Here is a 19,539-nt window from a genome sequence, read left to right as displayed (position 1 = left end):
AGGCCACATGTTACAGTAGTTCTTCAGAAGACTGACTCATGATGAGGGAAGAAATTGAGCCTCCAGCTAAATGATGGTGAATTTTGGCAAGGTTGCCTCTCCTGTCAGCTGCTTTGGCAGACAACCAAGCAGCCTTATTTCCTATTCTGTGAAGCAGTATACTTTATAAAGAAATTAAAGTTACTGTTGAAATTTTAATTCCAAAAGAGAAACTTTGTGTCCTTGTTCATCAGAGGTGAATGATACAAAGCCAGACTGTGACTGTGACCCTGACGTGAGCTTTGAACATGTGATGACATCTCTTATTAGAGAGATGACACACACAACAGTAGCACGGGATGCTGTGCAGATGACAAAGCCTGCAGTCCGTGATTAAAGGAAGTCAAAGGGTCAAACACAGCCAGAAACACAGCCAGACACATGAAACTCAACCACCATCAGCCACTTCCTCCCGTCACCACCACGCCAACCCCATCCTGCAGAGTGAGTCACGATGCTCCATCAGTGCTGCAGTCTGCTCTCCACTCATCAGCGTCACTGTGTGGAGCCAGGACAGAGATTTATCACTGTCCCGGTCTCTCTCACAGACTGTTTGATCTACGCCCAGGTGTGTTCACTTAGAGCTCTGACTCAACCTTAATGACATTTACCAAACCCAGCCACGCTTTTCATGCGCCGTTGTCAAGCCTGCCTCAGACTGCTTTAATAAAGGAAGTCTGGTGAGCAAGTGTGCTGACTGTGGCTTCACCTGTCAAATGTTTTGGTGCATTAATATCAGTACAAGCAGGATGGAAATGAGGAGCTGCTTCCGACCAAATGCTGGCAAATTTCTGTATGTAGGTTTCAACATTCTGCTTTTAATAATTAAGATTATTTGGCCAGATTCGCAATCCATGAGCCATTGTGAAATCAGGGGCAATGGCCTTCAGAGACTTGTTTTGAAAACCAGAGCTTGTGACAGAGAAAGAGAGCGAGTCACGGTAGCTGATGGATTTGCATTACGGGAGCTGTGTGTGTGTTTGTGTGTGGGAGAGACAGGCGAGCCCGAGGGGCCTGGACAGCAAAGCCAAGCTGCCCATGCAGAGACGAGCAGTAGAGGCTTCAAACAAGCTCCTGCATGTAATATGGATGAGACCGGAGCTCCCTGCAGAACAGTCAGAGGACTCGGGGCCTGTTTGGATTTAACTGTCTCTCTTTCCATGTGTCTGTGATAGATTTTACCCTGCGGGGCGTTTTGGCCAGGTGGAGCCTTCTCTTTGGAGGGCTGTGTGACTATATCATCGGTCAGCCTCCTTACCCTCCTCCCTCTTTGTCTCTCTCAACCATCCTCTTCCCCTCCTCTGGCCTCGTTGCAGACAGTGAAGACCAACCAAGCATTGACATTTACTGCAGTATTCCACATTACAGCAGGGAAGCCTTCTGTGCTGAGGAAGAAGTAAACAAACCACCGATCAATATATGATCGTATACTTGGGCCAGGAAAGAGGGGTTTTAGTATGGGGCAACTCCAACTATTGCATTAAAACATAATTTAAACATAAACATATTTAGAGATGTAGCACATTTCCACCTTTCTCTAAGAGCTAATTTTAGTGTCTTGTTTGCTTAAAATGACAGTCAGGGCACATTATGATGAGGTCATTGTTGCTGGGTGATATAAAGTACATTTAGCTTATGAGTGGCTGTGTTTTAATGCATTTTTGCAGATGCTGTGTAATTTATTGCAAAGACAAGAGGGTTGGGCAGTGTCTCCATTTTGTGTTTTCTCTCAGAAGCGATAGCAGTGCATTGCTGGCTTGCTGACAGCCTCTCTCAGCTTTCAGTCTGCTTAGCAACGCTCGTCCTCTCTGCTGCAGCTCTCTCACTCCCCTCTGTCTCCAAGCACTCTGAGTTGTTTCATCCAGTCGAATAGTGAGCCGAGTTCCCTTATTTAGAAAACCAGGCAGCGAAGTTGTCTTTCGGTGGTGGTGGTAGTGTGTGTGTTTCTCTCCCTAATTGTGAATTTGAACCAGTAACCCACCTCCAAACAGCATCCCAAGGCAGCGACGTTCTCTTGAGACTTTCTCTTTCTCTTTTAGAGATGGCAACACTCACACACTGCCCCAGATGAAGCTCAAATCATGAGTACAGTCATCCACAGATAAGACAAGAGCCCACTGGCCTCATTCTCAATCAATGTGTCCTCCAAGTGTGTCTGCGTGCATATTTGTGCACGACTGTGTGCTTGTGGTAAACTACGTCATCCTCCTCAGCCTCCTACACTGTCGGTTGATTGAGACATAGCAGTTGTTTGGTGGGATGTCTGTTTACTTGCTTGTGCATCTCTGTGTGTGTGTGTGTGTGTGCGCGTGTGTGTGTGTGTCTGTCTGTGTGTCTGTCTGTCTGTCTGTCTGTCTCATGGCCTGGTTGACTCACATAGGTGAGCCCCGACAGCTTTGGTAATTAACGCTCAGGGGGGCACTGGGGAAGGAAAGTGGAGCACACACACGCTGGGCTGCTGCACTAGAGAGACGGTGAGCTGCACATGCATATGCAGCCAGTATGCTCTCTTGCACACGGATGATTTTTAAATGCCCTTCACAGACTCAAACACACTCACTCAAACACACACTGTCATCCCTGGCCACATTTTGATACAGGCCTGTGATGCTTCATTCCTAATGACCTAAATTGGGGAAAAAGAAGTAAATGTCTGGATTTTAAGAGCCATCATGCTCTTATAATATTGCTTTGGAGATGAAATGACCTGGTGAGAAAAACCCTTCTAATTTTTTTTTCTTTACTGTACTGCGGCTGGGAGGGCAAATGGGAAATTTAAGATATAAATCTCCCAACCTGCATGGCGTTCCCATCTTTTACAAGGCTTAATGGTATTTGGTTTCTTGTAAAGCTGAACGATGACGGCTGAAATGATCTTATTTAGCAACATATGTCTGGTCTGTTCGTGACTATTAATCATCATGCTTGAGGTTGATGATTTTAGGGTGACATCATTTCATTGTACTTCTTGCCTCTGATGCAATGTCTGGCCTAGTTACAGTTGTGGGATGTGTTTGAGTAATGCTTCTTTAAGTAACAGTTATGTCTGGCATTATTGATCAATGAATCACTTAGTTTATGACAGTTACCAGAAGACAGAGTGATGTCTGTAGATTGCTTATTTTTCTGTCTAACAGTAAAAAGATGAAATTATTATTAATTCATACTTAAATTTTGAATGAAGCCAAGTTTTTACTTGATAAATTACTTAAATGATTATCAATTTCAGTTGTCATGGATTAATGTAACGCCAGCCAGCTCATCGATCTACACTAATCGTTTCCATGATAATTATGGCAACTAGATGCATGATATTAGTCAATCATGAAGCCATACAGCAGTTTAAAATGAGGTTAGACAGCTTTGTGAAAATGAGTTGGCTAGGGCAACAAATGTGGAAGGATTTTGAGCTGTAATTTTTTTTAGAAGTAAAACAATTAGTCAATTCATTGATCAATGGATAATTAGACTGCAACAATTGTTTAATTCATTCCTTGACTGTTGGTCAGACAAAACAACAGATCTTGAGGCCTTTAAATGATTTAGCCTCATGATAAAGGCTTTTTAATATTTCCTTCCATTTTTTCCATTTTTGAGGTGCCTCTAATTTGTGAAGTACATCTTGAGACATGTTTAGCCTTAGAAAAGTGTTCTGGACATTTATTTTTCACATTTTCGGATAGTTTATAGACCAAACAATCCACAAAATGACTGGCAGATAAATCGATTACGAAAATGATTATAATTCACAATCCTGGTATTTTTCTTTTGCTGCTTTATTAAATACTCTGTCAGAGATACTGTCTGTGGGGGTTGCCTTGGCCTGCCTAGTGTATTCCAGTCAGACAATTTGTCCATTCATGAGGTAACGTTATTACAACCCTCCTCATGTACTGCTGTGAATATAGACTGGAAGCTGCCGCCTGGGATTTGACTGTGAAACATGAGAAACGGAGGAGGGAGAGAGAAGTGGAGGGAGGGAGATGAATAGAAAAATTGATCGAGAGAGCTTTAAGAGACGTCTTTTTATTTGAAGGATCATAAGAGAAATACTGTAGCTGGTTTCCAAATTTAACTCCTGTCAGTGTAAAGCTACAGAAGGTGGACAGTGGAATAGATGTTGTAGTTATTAGGGGGAGATTCCTCACAATCACTTTTATAACTCGCTTCATTTTCTCACTCCCGTTAACTGTTTCCCTGTTGGGTCCCATTGGCTGTGGCTATCAAGGCTGTGTGGATTGTAAAATGGCTGACTGTGGCTGTAGCTATGGAGGAAGGAGCTCAACCCGTTGGCAGGGAGGGGAAAGGCTCTGTGTGTGTTCGACGTGCGCGTGATGACTGTCTAGACAGAGTGCCCATGTGGCGCAAAAATGTGCCCGAGGCCCGAAGCCAAAGCAATTCGGGAATGAACCTGTTCTTATCTGGCTTGTGTGTGTTTGTGACTCTGGCATGACTAGTCTGGCTGATGCTTATCAGCGTGCTTGTCTGGCCCTGTTCTTTCTCTTTGTGTTTGGAAAAAGGGAGGAACAGGTGTGTGAACTGAGTGTGTGTGAGCGTCTGGTGGGAAGGCACAAACGGACAGACAGTCACATGTTGTCTGTTTGTCTCTTCATCTGTCTTGGCTGTCTGCCTGTCCCCTTTTTTTCCCTTTCCTGTTTACCTCAGTCACCTGTTTGTTTAACCGTCCACCTGTCAGACCTGTCCTCATCTGTTCCCTGCTCTGTTTTTATTACTGCTTATCTCTGTTGTCCAAGGCTTAAGTGAAAGAAAATGGGTTGAGTAATCTTCTCAGCACATACAGTTGGACACACAATCATTTTCTTCCCTTAAGCACTAAGTGAAGGGTCACATAGTAGAAGGTAAGGAAAGATTATCAGTGGCTCTTGACTTTCTCACCATTATACACAAGTATAGGCTGATGACTTTAGAGTGACATTTCATTGTGCTTCCTGCTGCTTGTGTAATGTCTAGACTACTGACAGTTACAACATGCATTTGAGTAATGTCAAAAATGTTTTTTCCCCCCAAAAAAGTAATTATTTGTATTATTTACTTGAATGTGGAAAGAGGCACTTTTTTTCATTACATTTTTTAATTTTTATATCCAATTATGAAAGCTGATAATCTGTCTATCCCTCATACATACACTAAGAAATACAGTAATGTTCTTCCTTTGAGCACTAAATGAAGGGTCACACACTTCGAGTAGAAGGTAATGACAGATTATCATTGGCTCTTGACTTTGTCTCTTCAAATATACTTGACTTTTTCACCATTAATCCATTATACACAAGTATAGCTTAAGACTTGAGCATTCTTGTCAAGAGCAGCACACTCCGAAACAAAACCCAGTCATCTCATTTCACAGTGCCGAGTTAATTAGCGAGTGTCTACCAAAAAAAATAATGTATTCCTTTAAATGCCCCACTTTTCTGTCTGCTTCCCTTGTGGGTTGTTATTGATTTGGCTGCTGAAACAAAGTGCGGCTCCCAGTCCATGGATAAATGGCTTATTGGATTAAGACCTCCATATAAAGGCCTCTAGTGTCTGTGTGTGCGGTGAGGGGGCAGGTGAGACCACCAGAGCACTGGGCCCAAATAAAACACAGACAAAACTAGATCCTAAAGAAAGACACCTTAGACATCAAATGAAACTCGATATGGATCATTTTTGAGGAAATTGGGTGAGACATAAATGAGTTTGAGGCAAGGGAGAGGCTTCAATATGTTGTTGTATGGTTCAGTCCAGGAAGTATATATATCTGTGTATCTGTAGCTGGATCTTTGACACAGTTGAGGACTGCAGTAGAACAGGATGTGGTCTAGAAACAGACAGGGTGTGACTGTCTCTGAGTGTCTGTGCATGTGTGTGTTCCTCCTTTTCCCTCTTGCTGTCTGAGGCAGAATAAAAAAGGCACCCAAATAAAGGCTGTTTACTTCCTCCTGAGAGAGGAAAAAGGAGAATGAGCTGCATTACTCTGTCCTCCTCTTTGCTCCCTCCCTCCTGAATGCCAGGCTCATGAATGGCTCAGAGGGGGAGGAGGAGGAAGAAGAGGGAGGATGGGTGGCACAGCTATGTTTTGTGTGAACCCCTCTGCTTCTGTCCCATGAGCGAGATTGTGGCGCTCGCCTGGGGTTTGTTTCGGTTTCCATGCACGGCCGCTGATGCCCGGCTTTCAACAGATGTGAAGACAATTGGGCCCCAACAGTGTTTATGTTTTAGGGCACAGAAAGGATTATAAATAGATTTTAATAACACGCACACACACACACACACACATATCCACACAGACACACACACAGACACACACACACACGGCCTGCTGCTCTGGGATGAAAGGTCAGAGCAAGAATTGCACACTCTTTATTATGCTCTAGATAAGATTTGCCATTAGGCTTGTTGAGATTGTGTGAGTATGTTTATGCGAGTTGTGTTACATCCTGGGCAGGGTTTTACACTTCTCGGTAGCATATTCTCTTTCTCAGCTACCAGCTAAAAAAAAGAGCACACTGAGCTTACTGATTAACTGATTAACTAGGGCTACAAGTAATGATTATTCTCATCAGTTAAAGGAGCTCTATGTAGCAATTTGTAGTAATTTGCATGTATTAATCACTTTTTTATTGGCCATATGTGAGCAGAATGTAACCTGATGTGAAAAATGAAGACCTCCTCCATCTCTCTCTGTTGCCTGTACAAGCCTGTGGACAATGTGTTTAAGTTGTTGGATGCTAGTGGACTGTAGATATGTTGTGAAGGACGTTTTTACGACAGTTCAAAGGATGTGACTTTATGTTCTGTGTGTCTGAGCAACACGTTAGTTGGTTTTTAATCTGACCTCCTGAATGTCAGGTGCACTGGTGTGATCAATGAAAGTGTTTGGTCACTCTTGACAGATCTTTGGCTGCATGTGCGACCAAAACAGTTGCAGCTTGGAGCCTGTATAAATAATAATGAATACTCACCCAAAACAGTTCTCTCTCTGTCAACTAATCAATTTTTCAACTTATTGTTTCCATTAAAATCCGATTAATGAACAGTTCGTTTCACAAGAACGACACATTCAGCTTACGATTTGAGAGGAAATGTTCTTTGCTCCTAAATTTTTCAAAGTAACTGCCGATTTGCTCCATAGAAAATGCATTACTTTAGTGTGTGGGGGATGAGCCGTGTATGTGTTTTATTATACATGTATAGAGATGGCGTGTGTATTTATAGCTGGTAACTCTGCGTGTGTGTATGTGTCTTTATATGCACTGCGATGGCAGTCATCTGGAGTGTCCATGTGACTCGAGGGGAGGAGGAGGAGGAGGAGGAGGAGGAGAGCTTGACCTCGGACTTGTTTGTACTCTGTGTGGCAGTGTGTCAGCCTGTGTGTGTGTCGATGTGTCTGCATATGAATTACGCCGAGAGTAGAAAAGAAACCAGAGTCCTCCTCTTGTCTGCAACTGGCACGAGCTGAAAGAGACTCGCTTATATCCTCTGCAGTCAAAGAAAATTGGGTATCTGTCAAATTTTTTGTGAAGTTGAAAGCCTTCACCCCAATCAGAAATCAGCTCTGCATGAATGATACAGTGGCGCTTTCGCTCACACAGCCAATTATGAAATCTAACGCTCTGAGAGGAGTTTCATTTCTAGCTTAAAATTGAAAAAAAACAAAAAAAAAGAATCATCTAATTGCAAAGTGCACAAGCTGAAAATGACACTTTTTAGATTGCGGCTACGCGAGAATGTCAGCCTCCATTTCATGTGACCCTTTGCTGCAAATTTGCAGCTAAAAAGAGAAAAGAGGCAACAAGTATTCCTGTGATGTTAGTGCTTCTCACAGATGGAGAAGCACAGGGCTGCCACTGAAGTGCATTCACTCTCCTGCCTGCCTGCATATGCCAGACTGTGCATGGTAATGTGCGTTCATGGACGTCTGTGTAGTAGAGTGGCGCTTGTTATTGTTGGATTTAACAGCACTCAGGCTACACAGACACACACGGAAAACACTTTCTGCTCCATTAATGCGTCTGCTGTAGAAATGTCACGTGCGCTAATGGTCGGGGGACCAAACTGAAGCTCTGGAAATGGGTCATTGTAAAAAGTTCACATGGCCCTGTGTGTGTCTAGAGCAGTATGTTTCATGTAGCTGTGTAGTGGTGGGATGAACTGTGTGTAAGTGTGTGTGTGTGTGTATGTGTGTGTGTGTGTGTGTGTGTGTGTGTGTGTGGCTGCAGCGGCAGGCAGACTGCTGGTGATTAGGAACAACAGGGCAGAGTTCAGCTCAGTGAGTGTGTGGAATGCTAATCCACATTGTCATAAGGCGAGCTTCAGCCTGACAAAGGGCTGGAGACATGAGGGGGGTTAGAGGCTGTGTGTGTGTGTGTGTGTGTGTGTGCGCGCGTGCATGTGTGTGTGTGTGTGTGAGAGTGTGTCGCAGAAGCCACCCGGATAAGAGAGGTGCTTCATTATTGTAGATTAGGACCGAGAAGCAGCGTGGTGTGTGTTAATAAAGCGGGGGGTGGGTGGGGGAAAGGTGGAACGGACAAGAGAGAGAGAGAGACAGGCAACAACAGGGGGAGAGGAAAACAGCTGTGTTGAAATGTGCAAACGTTTGCACCCGTACACAATCATTAAGGAATAGAGAGCGCAGAGCAGCAGGAATAATGAGCAGGGGTATGTGTGTGCGCGTGCGTGTGTGTGTGTATGTGGGGGTGTTAAGCTGTCAACTGTCAGGTAAGCGAGGATTACAGGCGGAGACACAAGCAACCATTAGTGGAACACACACATACATGTATGTATGTTATATATGTGGACACAAGCACACACACACACATATAACTACCTTTTTTAATGAGCTGTCAGTCGTCTCATCAGCAGAGCTTCTGCTGTCGTGGAGGTCAAGCAGAAGAAAGACCACAGGATGACCTGGTGTTAATATCAGTTTGGACCCATCATGCCCTCCCTCTGTCTGTCTTCGTCTCACACACACACTTGTGCAGGGGTTGTAACGGATTTTAGATCAGGGGAATGCACAGATGCACGCACACACACACACACACACACACACACACACACACACACACACACACACATTCGGACAACCTTGATATTGGAGGTAATCCAGCCAGCGAGGACCCAGCTCGCCTCCACACACCACTGCAGTGGGTTTATTGTTGTTTCTGGCAATTCAACCTTCCCTCTGTCTCGGCCCTGTCCCATCATCCCATTCTCTCTCTTTGCCTCCCCTTCTCTCCCTCACTCCCTCCCTCCCTCTTCAGTGCTGCAGTGCTGCCTTCTGGAGAAAAAAAAAGGAAAAAACACCAACCACAAGCGCTCGTAAACAGACGAGCCCCCTTCTATATACACTCTTACACACACAGACGCACCTGGCAACGCATATGGCTCCAGCCTATTACATTTGCATGCACATGCTCATTCATCCATGCCCTTGTAAATAAGAGACTATCCCCCTACATACTGTACACATGACATGAATTCACAGACCCACACAAATGGGGACTAGTAGTATTTGTTGTGCTTGTTTATTGTTCTAATGTGTGTGTGTTTATAAAGGGACCTGGAGCCATGATGTGTTTATCTTAGCTTAGCTTAGCATAAAGACAGAAGGCAGGGGAAAACGGCTAGCTGGGCTATTTCCAAAGTTCATAAATACATGTAGTAACAACTCTAAAGCAGAGCTATTAACGCTTTGTTCTTAAAATGTTAAAATAGTGAAAAATTACTCTTGTCTAAGGTGAAGATATAAATAAAAATTATAAAATATAATGATTGGAAAAGATTGTTGAATGAAATGTAACAACAGGAGGTGTAATGATTAGAAATTACCATTTTGACATTTAAAAAAAAAAGTTTCATTGATTAATCTTGAAAGTAATTGGCAGATAAATCAATAATAAAAACAATCATTAGTTGCAGCCCTAATAACAAGTGTATCATTATGACTTATGGACGTAATATTGGCTGAAGTTGCTAAGTAATGTTGCAGCTAGGCTACTTCCTAATATGCATGTTTGCTGGCTGTCAAAGTAATTTGGCCGTATTGTTCTTAGGCTGTTTAGCTCTGGTAATGACAGTGTGTCTCAGCCAATAAAGTGCAGAGGAAAATCCTTATGTCTGTGCGTGTGTGTGTGTGCGTGTGTGTGTGTGTATTCTGTGGATAAACGTTTATAGATGGCTTTAAAAGGCTAGTAAGTCAATTATTGATGCTTTCTACAACCTCTATCTCTTTCTGCTCTCTGCTTTTTCACTCTTCTCCTCACTGAATTCCCTCTCAAACCTCTTTTCCTGTTTCTTCTTCTCTCTCTCTTCTCCCTCCTCCATCTTCTCCGTCTGTTGCCTAGCGGTGTATGTTGCGATGCTGGAAAGTCTCGTTCCTCTGGTGCCTTTTCTATCTGTCCGCTCAGTTGAGTGTGTGTGTGTGTGTGAACTGCGGGCAGCCTGTGTGTAGTGTCAGGCCTGTCTGCCGCAGATAAGCATCAACTCCATCAGCTTGTGGCCTCTCGCTGAGCGTGTCCTGGATTTGCTCAAAAAAAACACACACACACTCAGACACACGGTTGGACACACAACTAGAGGCAGCGCCAGCAGTATTTACTGAACACACGACTCAGAGGGTACGGTGCTGACACAATGAATCATAAACATTCAACAGAAAATATGTCTTCACATTGAGCAAAAGACTGACTCCAACCGCGTTGCATGTATACCGATGAATCATACGCACAGAAGCAAATAATGACAGGCCATGTTGGAGCCATGTTGACTATCGGTTTGGCTTTTCTTCTGTTTTATTCATAGGCTTTCCTCAGTGGGCTCATTCAGCTTCTGCTCTTAGCTAATCCATTTCCCTGCTTCCTTCGGCGACACTGTACCGCGGCCGACTCAGGCCATAGCTCACTCGTGCTGCTCAATTTTAATGCCATTTGTCTCCATTTTCTATCTCTTGGATGTCATTTGTCTCTATTTCCTATCGTTTAAATGTCATTTGTCTCTATCTTTCCCCTCTGTGACCGAGCTTGTAATTTTTTTTCCTCACCACTTTCTTCCTCTCGTTCCCACGCTCCCTGACAGAATCTGTGCATCATTTTAATTGTTCTTACGAATGTATTATCTTACTCTGTTGTGTTTAACCTTGGCGTGTGTTTGTCTGTTTGTTTCAGAAGGCAGTGGAGGAGGAGGAGAGCCAGGTGAGGAAATCCGCGGCAGATCTGTGCTCCCCCAGCAGCAAGTTAGCTGACGCCGACCCTGCGAGAAAGGTCAGCCTCTACTTCCCTCCCGTACCCATCCATCCATCCACCCACTACATCTCTCCATCACCTCCTACCGCTCCGACATCCCCCTCCTCTCTTCCCCCTCCCCCTCCTCTACACGCAGGTCAGCTCTCAGGGTCACCACCCCCACCCTGACTGACTGACTGACAGACACACCCCCTGTTCACCCATTCATAGCGGCACGCTTCTCCTCTCTGACCTGCCAGGAAATACACTCATACAGCTGCTGAAAGGCTCTGCTCTTCACCTCCCCCTACACACACACACACACACACACACACATCAACTTCACATGCACACACAGGGAAGAAGCTCTTTATCATGATTATCTTTTTTCTCCTACACGTGAACACGCGCACACACGCACACACACACACTTTTTCAGCTGATGCCTGATGGATGATCCCTCATCCACATGTATGCATGCATATATTAGCTTTATTAGATTATGGCTCCAAGAGCGGCATGTGCAGTACAGCACATTCCCTTCTCCTCCTGCTGCGTCTCTCCATGTTTTCATATGTATGCATGTGTAAAAGTGTGTGTGTGTGTGTGTGTGTGTGTGTGTGTGTGTGCGCGTGTGCGTGCATCTGACTCCCATTGTGATAATTCATCTTCGAGAATGTCATGCAAAGATCAATGCAGATGCCATTCTATACCTTTGTAGCTAGAACACAATAGCTTAAGAGACAATGTTGCAGTGGCGTGTGATATTTATGTGTATGTTTTGTTTTTCTCAGGGGAAAACGGGTCCACCTACTCTGGTGTTCAACCGTCTTTTCTCGGACATCAAGGAGGAGCCAGGACACCCCACCCTGGTCCATCCCAGGTACTACAACTCAGTGACTTTAATTAAACAACACCAGTACACCATTTTAGGGTTGCAGCTGGCAGTTTTTTTCATTATCAATTTATCTACAGGTTATTTTTTCAAGGCTCCAGCAGTCCCTTCAGTTCAATCAAGCCTAATCCAATATCAAACTCAATAGCCCTAAACCACCCGTAACTGCTTAACCATCATTTAAAATCACCAGATCTAGGATCTCCATCAACCAAACCAACCACCTAAATAGGCATTTTTTCATCAAGATCCATGCATTATCTCCTGAGGAATGAACAAAAATGTCAAAAATCCATCCAAGTTCGGCATAAATCTGTTCAGACGTTTTTGTGTAATTCTGCTGACAAACCAACCAATCAACCAAAAATTAGACATGGTTGAAAATAATCCTCCTTGGTGAAGGTAAAAATAGTACATTGCATGTGCCCAGAGTCTAAGATGACACCTTCAAATGTCTCCTGTTGCCCGACAAACAGTTCACAACCCAAAAAGATTAAATTCAGAAAGAAATCAAATCAGCTAATTTGAGAAGGTGAAATCAGAAGATGTTTGGGGTATTTTGCTGGATGGATAAATTGATTTATCTCTGCAGCTCTAGTTATACTTTTTTGCTGTCTAGTCAATTATCCCATGTCCATTCATTGGAACAGTGTTATAAATTTGACAGATTTATTGTAGGAAGAGGATGTTTTAACAGAGTAGTTGCATTAGGGTTGTTTATTCAGTTTATTGTTTTAAGTCAACTTTTAGTTGGTTTGTTCTTTCAGAGAACATTGAAAGGTATTTTTTGGAGTGGGTTGACTTTGCTAAAAATAGCATCTATCAATACCTGAAGCTATTCCAGTCAGCCTGGTGTTATCTTTACAAGCCTGCTCCCTCTGTAATTACCAGAGTAATGTTAAGTTTCAATTTGACTTCAGGTTTCGTTCTCAGTAAATGAAATTCAGATCTCTAATTTGTTGGTGCCGTGCTCCCTCTTCTGCTCTGCTCCCTCCTCGTCCTCTCGCCTTCATCACATGTGCCGCTCTTCTCCCTCCCTCCCTTGTTTCCTTCCCGCCATCCCTCCCCAGAGCATACCAGCCTGGGTTGATAGCTCACACAGTAATCTGACCCAGATTAAAAGATGGAAATAGATGGTTTACGGCACCCTTGCCTACATGTGACTGCCTTGACATACTGACTGTGTGGAGGCTCGCCGACGTCAGGCCAGACAAACTGGCAGGATTAGAGTTCTGGTCACCTACCAGCATCACATGACTGCTACACTATCAAACCAGTCAGGACTTGCACAGACCAGTTTGGAGCGTTAGCAACAATGAAACATCGTGCTAGACATCCCACAGCACTTAACGTCCTATTTGGGTTACTACCAACATCCATTAGCGGTACACTTGTCAAATACGAGGCAGGCTTACATTATTCAATCACATCTTAGGCGTTTCATATGAAAGAGTTTCAGATTCCCAGTCAGGCGAGCAGGCAGCGCTGCGTTTCCATCCAGAGGACACGTAGCAAGGCTCGCTTGGTAGTGCTGTAGTGAGCAGAGCCCCACTGAGCTGTCATGGTTAACCTAGTTCACAGCTCGAGCTCCAGCTCTGTCTGGAGGGGACTGCTGGTGGGGGGAGGGGTGCAGAGCTCCTCTCCTCTCCTCTCCTCTCCTCTCCTCTCCTCTCCTCTCCCTTGCCCTCTCCCTCTCCCTCTCCTCCTCCTCCCTTCCTCCTTCTCCACCATGCAGCCAGGAATAGATAGATAGCGCTGGCTCAGTGACTTCAGTGCATCTCCAGGCTCTATCTCTCTCAGTTGTACCCACTACCTGGACATTTGTGATAAGCCCAGGGTGTGTTTAGGCTGAGATCCTGTAAACACACGATAAGAAACATCCATATTCCACACTGTGTTTTTCTCAGCTCCTGTCTTCAGATGGTGCAGTTACTGGAGCCCACTAAATGACTGTCGTTTCATTAGTCTGATTCAGCTGTGTTTTATTACTGCAGAGCCATATAACAGGAGGATGTGTCGCTTTATGTATATCAGGATCGCAAAGTCCATACCTTCTAACATTTTACGATATTTATTACAAAAGAAGTATGTGAAAGGTGACACTGCTACGGTTAGGACTAGAATAACAAAAACAAAGAAAAAAGTGATGCTTGATTCAGTAATTAGCAGGCGAAAACCTTGAAATTAGTGATTTATCTGAGGGTTAACTTATTAAATATTTATCTACATATGAACTCTTTTTCTCCTTTTTCTTTTTTTACTCAGTTACTACCTGTACACGTACGACAAAATGGTGGCTCCCAACGTGTCTCTGCGGAGGGAGGCGGAGATGAGCCCCGAGATGTTTGGAGCGCTGCTCAAACACCACTACAGCCGCAGAGTGCTGGGCCACGACGAGCCACCCATGGGTCAGTAATGGCACACACTTGCATTGACCAAATACACATTACACACACAATACACATAGAGACAAATGGAAAGACATTTATTGAATATACACACATGCTAAGGATGTAAATGATTAATGATTTTGCATTAATCGATTAATCGCCATTAAGAATTAACCTGCAATCAAAGATTGGCACAAATACATCTAAAAGTATCTTGTTACAAATTACAAATACTCTCTTGTCAAATATATCAAAGTAAAATACAAAATACTGGTATGAGAAAATGTATTTAATTAAAATTCAAGTAATTTGTGATTTAAAAAATTATAAAAAGATCTTCAATGCAAGCTGATATTATTACATTTAAGTCATTTAGGCACCTCAATATGGGTTAGATTATGTTGGGCTAGCTGTTGAATACAGACAGACAGGAGCTCCGCATTTGAAATTAAGTCGTTACCTTTATCTGTTCTTTTACCTCGTTATGAAGCCTGCTCTGATTTTGCATCGAACATAGATCATGTCCATGCCTAATGGAAAAATGTCCAACATATTTCATTTATTATTAATTAGTAACCAATTATCGATTGTTAAGCCAGCCGGCTATCAATTAAAGGAAATGATTAAAATTTGCATCCCTAACACAAGCTGTGGTCATGCTCGATTACAAACACATTCATTGCCATTTTTCTTCCCTCAAAGCTTTATTGCTAGCAACACTACCCAACATGAGACAGCATAAAGTGAAATATCATGTTTAGCAGTGTAAACTTAACATAACAACAGATCAATATTAATACAAAATTCATGATATAGCTGAAAAAATATTAACGCAGTGTAAATCCAGTTTTACATTATGGTGTTTCTCTCTTGCTTTAAATTATATTCAACCAGTTCTTTTTCAAGTATTTTTCTACTGACCACACTAATCTTAATTAAACTATGATAAAACGGTTGTGATTTAGAGTGTGAATGTTAATTTTGACCTTGCAAATGGTAGCTTGAGACAAAACAAATGTATCTAAAGCTTTTTTGGTTGAAAGCTCAGGGGAAAAGCTAGTAAGCAGTCATTAAGACTTCACTGCTTAATTTGGTATCCTCCTTTTAGATTTCCGAATATCCAGATCTGATCATTAAATATGAATCACTATTTAATAAATACTACACTGTATGTACACTAGACACACAAACACGGCTGACGCATGCCTGCTATAAATACACAACACACGTACAGCGAGCACGAGCGATTTTACATACACACAACATAAACAGAAGAGACATGCAGATCATGCAACGCAAAGAGGAGACACGTGCTCACTGTAAACACACAACCTACAATAAACTACCATCCAACACACACACACATGCACACACACAACACTGCAGCCTGTAGCCATGCACATAATCATGCATTGACCTTCACGTAAAGACTGTGGGGGCACCTCACTATTGATGAACAAGACGGGTAGAAATGGCAGTGACCTCCTCCCTGCACTGTGTGTGTTTTATGTGCACTTTAAGGTGTGTGTGTGAAGCCCGCATTAATAAGATGTGTATATGTGTATGGATAGAGAGAGAGAGAGAGAGAGAGAGGGTGAATCACAGGAATGGTTTCCGTCTGCCATTATTACGCCATGTCTGACTGCCAGGCTGTCTCTCAGGCATTCTGTCCCCCTTTTTCTTCTCTGTCCAATCTGTCCCTCTTCCCTCCATCCTCCCTCTCTTTTTTCCTGGCGGCTATCTCTGCATCCTCTCCGAGTCCGTTCTCCGTCTGCTCCCTCCCGCACTTCCTCTTCCATCCATCCATTCATCCATCCATGTCTCTTTCTTCTCTGGCTCCCTTCATCTCCGCCTCCCTCGCAGTCTGCTGTCACTTTTAGCCTCCCCCCCATCCTCTTTTCCTTTTTTCTTTCCACTGAATGCTTTCCTCTCCTGGTCTGTCTGTTCGCCTTTCACTCTCTCACTCTCACTCTCTCTCTTTTGCTTGTTTCCTTTCTATCCACCACCAAATGACCCACTCCTGTTATTTTCTTGCTTCTACTATCATGTGTTTGTGTGTGTGTGGGCTGTGCAGAGCATGTATGTGGATTTGCATGTGTGTGTACCCAGCTTGAGTCAGTAAATGAGTGTCCTCTCCAGTGCCAGACATGCTGTGTACAGAGCACGTCACACACATACTGTATGAATACATTAAGCTGGTAAACAACCATCCTCACGCTCTCTGTCTCTCTTCCACTATCTCGTCTTCTCTGTCCGTCTGTGAGCGCATGACTTCAAATATGCCGTCTTTACCAGCCTACACATGTCTCACTGCAGCATCTGCGCACATGTGTCCTTGTATGCAAGTGTGTGACACTGCCTGTTTGATCCTTTTCCTATGATGTACACCTTAAAGGCCACAGTGAAGGAATAGACCAGAGTTTGAACAGAGGAGCCCACGCAGAGTGGCTCCCACACAAGGTCCTTTATTCCTTTCTATTCTCTCTCTCTCTCACACTCACACTCACACACACACACACACACACACACACACACACACACCGAATTAGTGTGTGAGTGGTTGGTTCCTCGGCTGTTGCCATGCCATGCTTGTGCTTGCATGTGTGCTCGCACTGAGAAAGAGGTGTGAGCTTCTGTGAGGTTTGTGCGAGGGTGTTACTAAGCGTAGGTGGGAGTGTGCACCAGCTCGGCTCGCACTTCCTGTCTTTCAACCACCTCCTCCTCCTCTTCTTCATCTTTTTCTTCTCTCTTTTTTTTTGTTAAACTCATTCCTTCATTCTCCTCTTCCTCCCTCCTCAGATCTTCACGCGTCGCCTCCCATCTCTGCTGGCGCCGAGGAGGCCAAATCCCAACGTGCCGATGCTGCCTCGGCCACCGAGCGGGAATGCCAAACCCAGGCAGTTTCCATGGAGACAAGCAGCCCGAGCTGCAAGAAAGCCACCCACATCCCCGCCTACACCCCTCCTCCTCCTCCTCCTCCTCCTCCTGCATCGTTGTTGTCGCCGGTAACGGAAGTAGTGGCTAAGGACACAGGCTCTACCATGAGCAGCTTTGCAGCGGCGGTGGGGGGGATGGAGGACGACAAGGACAGGATTGTTGTGGAGATCATGCAGATGTACAGCAGGCAGCAGGAGAAGCTCAACTCCACCCTGCACAAGCAGCTGCAACTGGAAATGGTGAGTTGGCGGTGGGAAAGAACAGAGACCAAGATAAATGAGCCCCTGACTAGACCGTAACTGTCCTCGCCTATTAAAAGTGTCCTTCATGTAGATGTGGAGGTGATGTTCACCTTCCAACGACCCCTCCATCACCTCCAACAGCCTGGAAAAAAGCCTATTATGTCCAAAGGTTTGGTAGCAGATGCTTCTGTAATTTGTCAAACAAGTCAGCCATCCAATTCATGTAAATCACAATGTTTCACTGATAAATTATATATTTCATATTAATCAAACATACGGGAAATAGAGTTGACCTAAATTTACGTAAAAAGTAAGAGTGCTTTAATATTAGCATCCACATAACACTTTATTTTTGTAGTCTGGCCTTGTTTTCTTCTTGCTTCTTTTTCCTCTCGACCTCATCCATAATCCCGCTGAATGTGTTCAAGGTCAAAGGTTACACACACAGTTTGTGATACTGTCTGAATTTGGCCAGCAGGGCGGCATAAGCAGCAGAAGCCTACATTCGATTCTCTCGTGGTATCAAACATCTGACCTCCCTGTGGAGAGGCTGAAATATAAAGCATTTTTCTCTGCAGGGGTCAGTGAAGTATCACATTATTATTGTTATTTCCCTTGACTTAGTCTCTGTGTCTCCAGGAGCTGGAGGCGTTACGCGGGGGCGAGGCGGCGAGGCTACGGGAGTTGAGCGCCGAGCAGAGGGAGCTGCGCTGCGAGCTGGAGGCGGTGCACAGCGAGCAGGCGCGGCAGCTCAGCCAGGCCCGCCAGGAACAGCTGGAGCTGGAGACCCGTCTGGAGCAGCTCCGACAGCAGGCCTGCGCCTGCGAGCCGGGGGCACAACGCCAGCAAGAGGCCCACTACACTGCACAGGTAAGGACCAACGCATGCGCAGCACTGATTTTGGCATTAGAAACAGTCTGAGTGAATCGCAGTGACACATACAGTACAGTATGCACATTAGCTCGCATCACTTAACATATGCCCTTTTTATCTCAGAGACATTACAGTGCAACGCTCCAGAGCTGCACTCTACATTATACTTCTTCCTCACACTTTCTAAGCTACTACAACCAATGAATTCACTTTCCTTTGACAGTTCTGAAAAGGTTGAAACGCATCATCCATCCAGCAACAGAGCGAGATAAACAATAATGTAAACATCACTTGTAAGCTCTCTGAATCACTCCAGGGGTATGCGTGGACCAGTGGGTGTTTTGAGATCTTTATTTTAAATGTTCCCATCATAGTGGCAAAAATCTCAGATCACATAGTCCTGACCTACATATTTCCTCTAAGGCTAGTGGAGAGTGTTTTCCACATAAACATTGGTCATAGTCTTTCTGTGATTTCCACAGCTAAATAATTTTGTGTGTATCTGTGTCAAATGTGAGTCACCAAGCCCACATAAACGCACCGACGCAGAGCCTTTGTTTAGATTATACCAGACTTAATCTCAGTATAGGTTCTGTTTTGTTGGCTCAGAGCTGCAGTATCCCTCATCCTGTCTGTTATTGAAGCTCTGGCTCCTCCTGCCCCGCTCCCCTTGGCATCAAACTCAGGATGTCTGCCAGCTAGGAAAGGGGGTGTGCATATGTTTGTGTGGTTACGAGATTAGCGCTGAGGCCTGAAACTAGACACAGTGTGAAGAAATGTACCAGTTTTACACAGATGTTGAAAGTCAGAGTAAAAACACAGCGGTGAATCAGTCAGTCACAGGTTTCTTTAAACATCTTTTGTTTGACTGATGGCTCATTGATCAGGACAGTAGGCTAGTAAACAAGGTTAAGTCAGAGCCCGAGGCTGAGCATCAA

The 19,539-nt window shown here is 44.1% G+C and overlaps 1 protein-coding gene across 3 annotated transcripts in view; it reads left to right on the top strand.

Annotated features, from left to right (window-relative positions):
• skila (SKI-like proto-oncogene a) overlaps positions 1-19,539 on the top strand; it is a 35,674-nt gene that overhangs the window by 11,255 nt on the left and 4,880 nt on the right. For all 3 annotated transcript variants that reach the window (XM_084369094.1, XM_084369096.1, XM_084369095.1), the window contains exons 3-7: positions 11,208-11,303; positions 12,059-12,147; positions 14,425-14,567; positions 17,349-17,725; positions 18,368-18,598. In XM_084369094.1, coding sequence (XP_084225220.1) covers positions 11,208-11,303; positions 12,059-12,147; positions 14,425-14,567; positions 17,349-17,725; positions 18,368-18,598 — 936 coding nt within the window. The remainder of the gene's footprint in view (positions 1-11,207; positions 11,304-12,058; positions 12,148-14,424; positions 14,568-17,348; positions 17,726-18,367; positions 18,599-19,539) is intronic.

This window comes from Pagrus pagrus, assembly GCF_965226575.1.
Source record: "Pagrus pagrus genome assembly, chromosome: 12".
Lineage (NCBI taxonomy): Eukaryota > Metazoa > Chordata > Actinopteri > Spariformes > Sparidae > Pagrus > Pagrus pagrus.
Note: the sequence above shows the minus strand (reverse complement) of the source record. Positions and strands in the feature narration are given on the sequence as shown.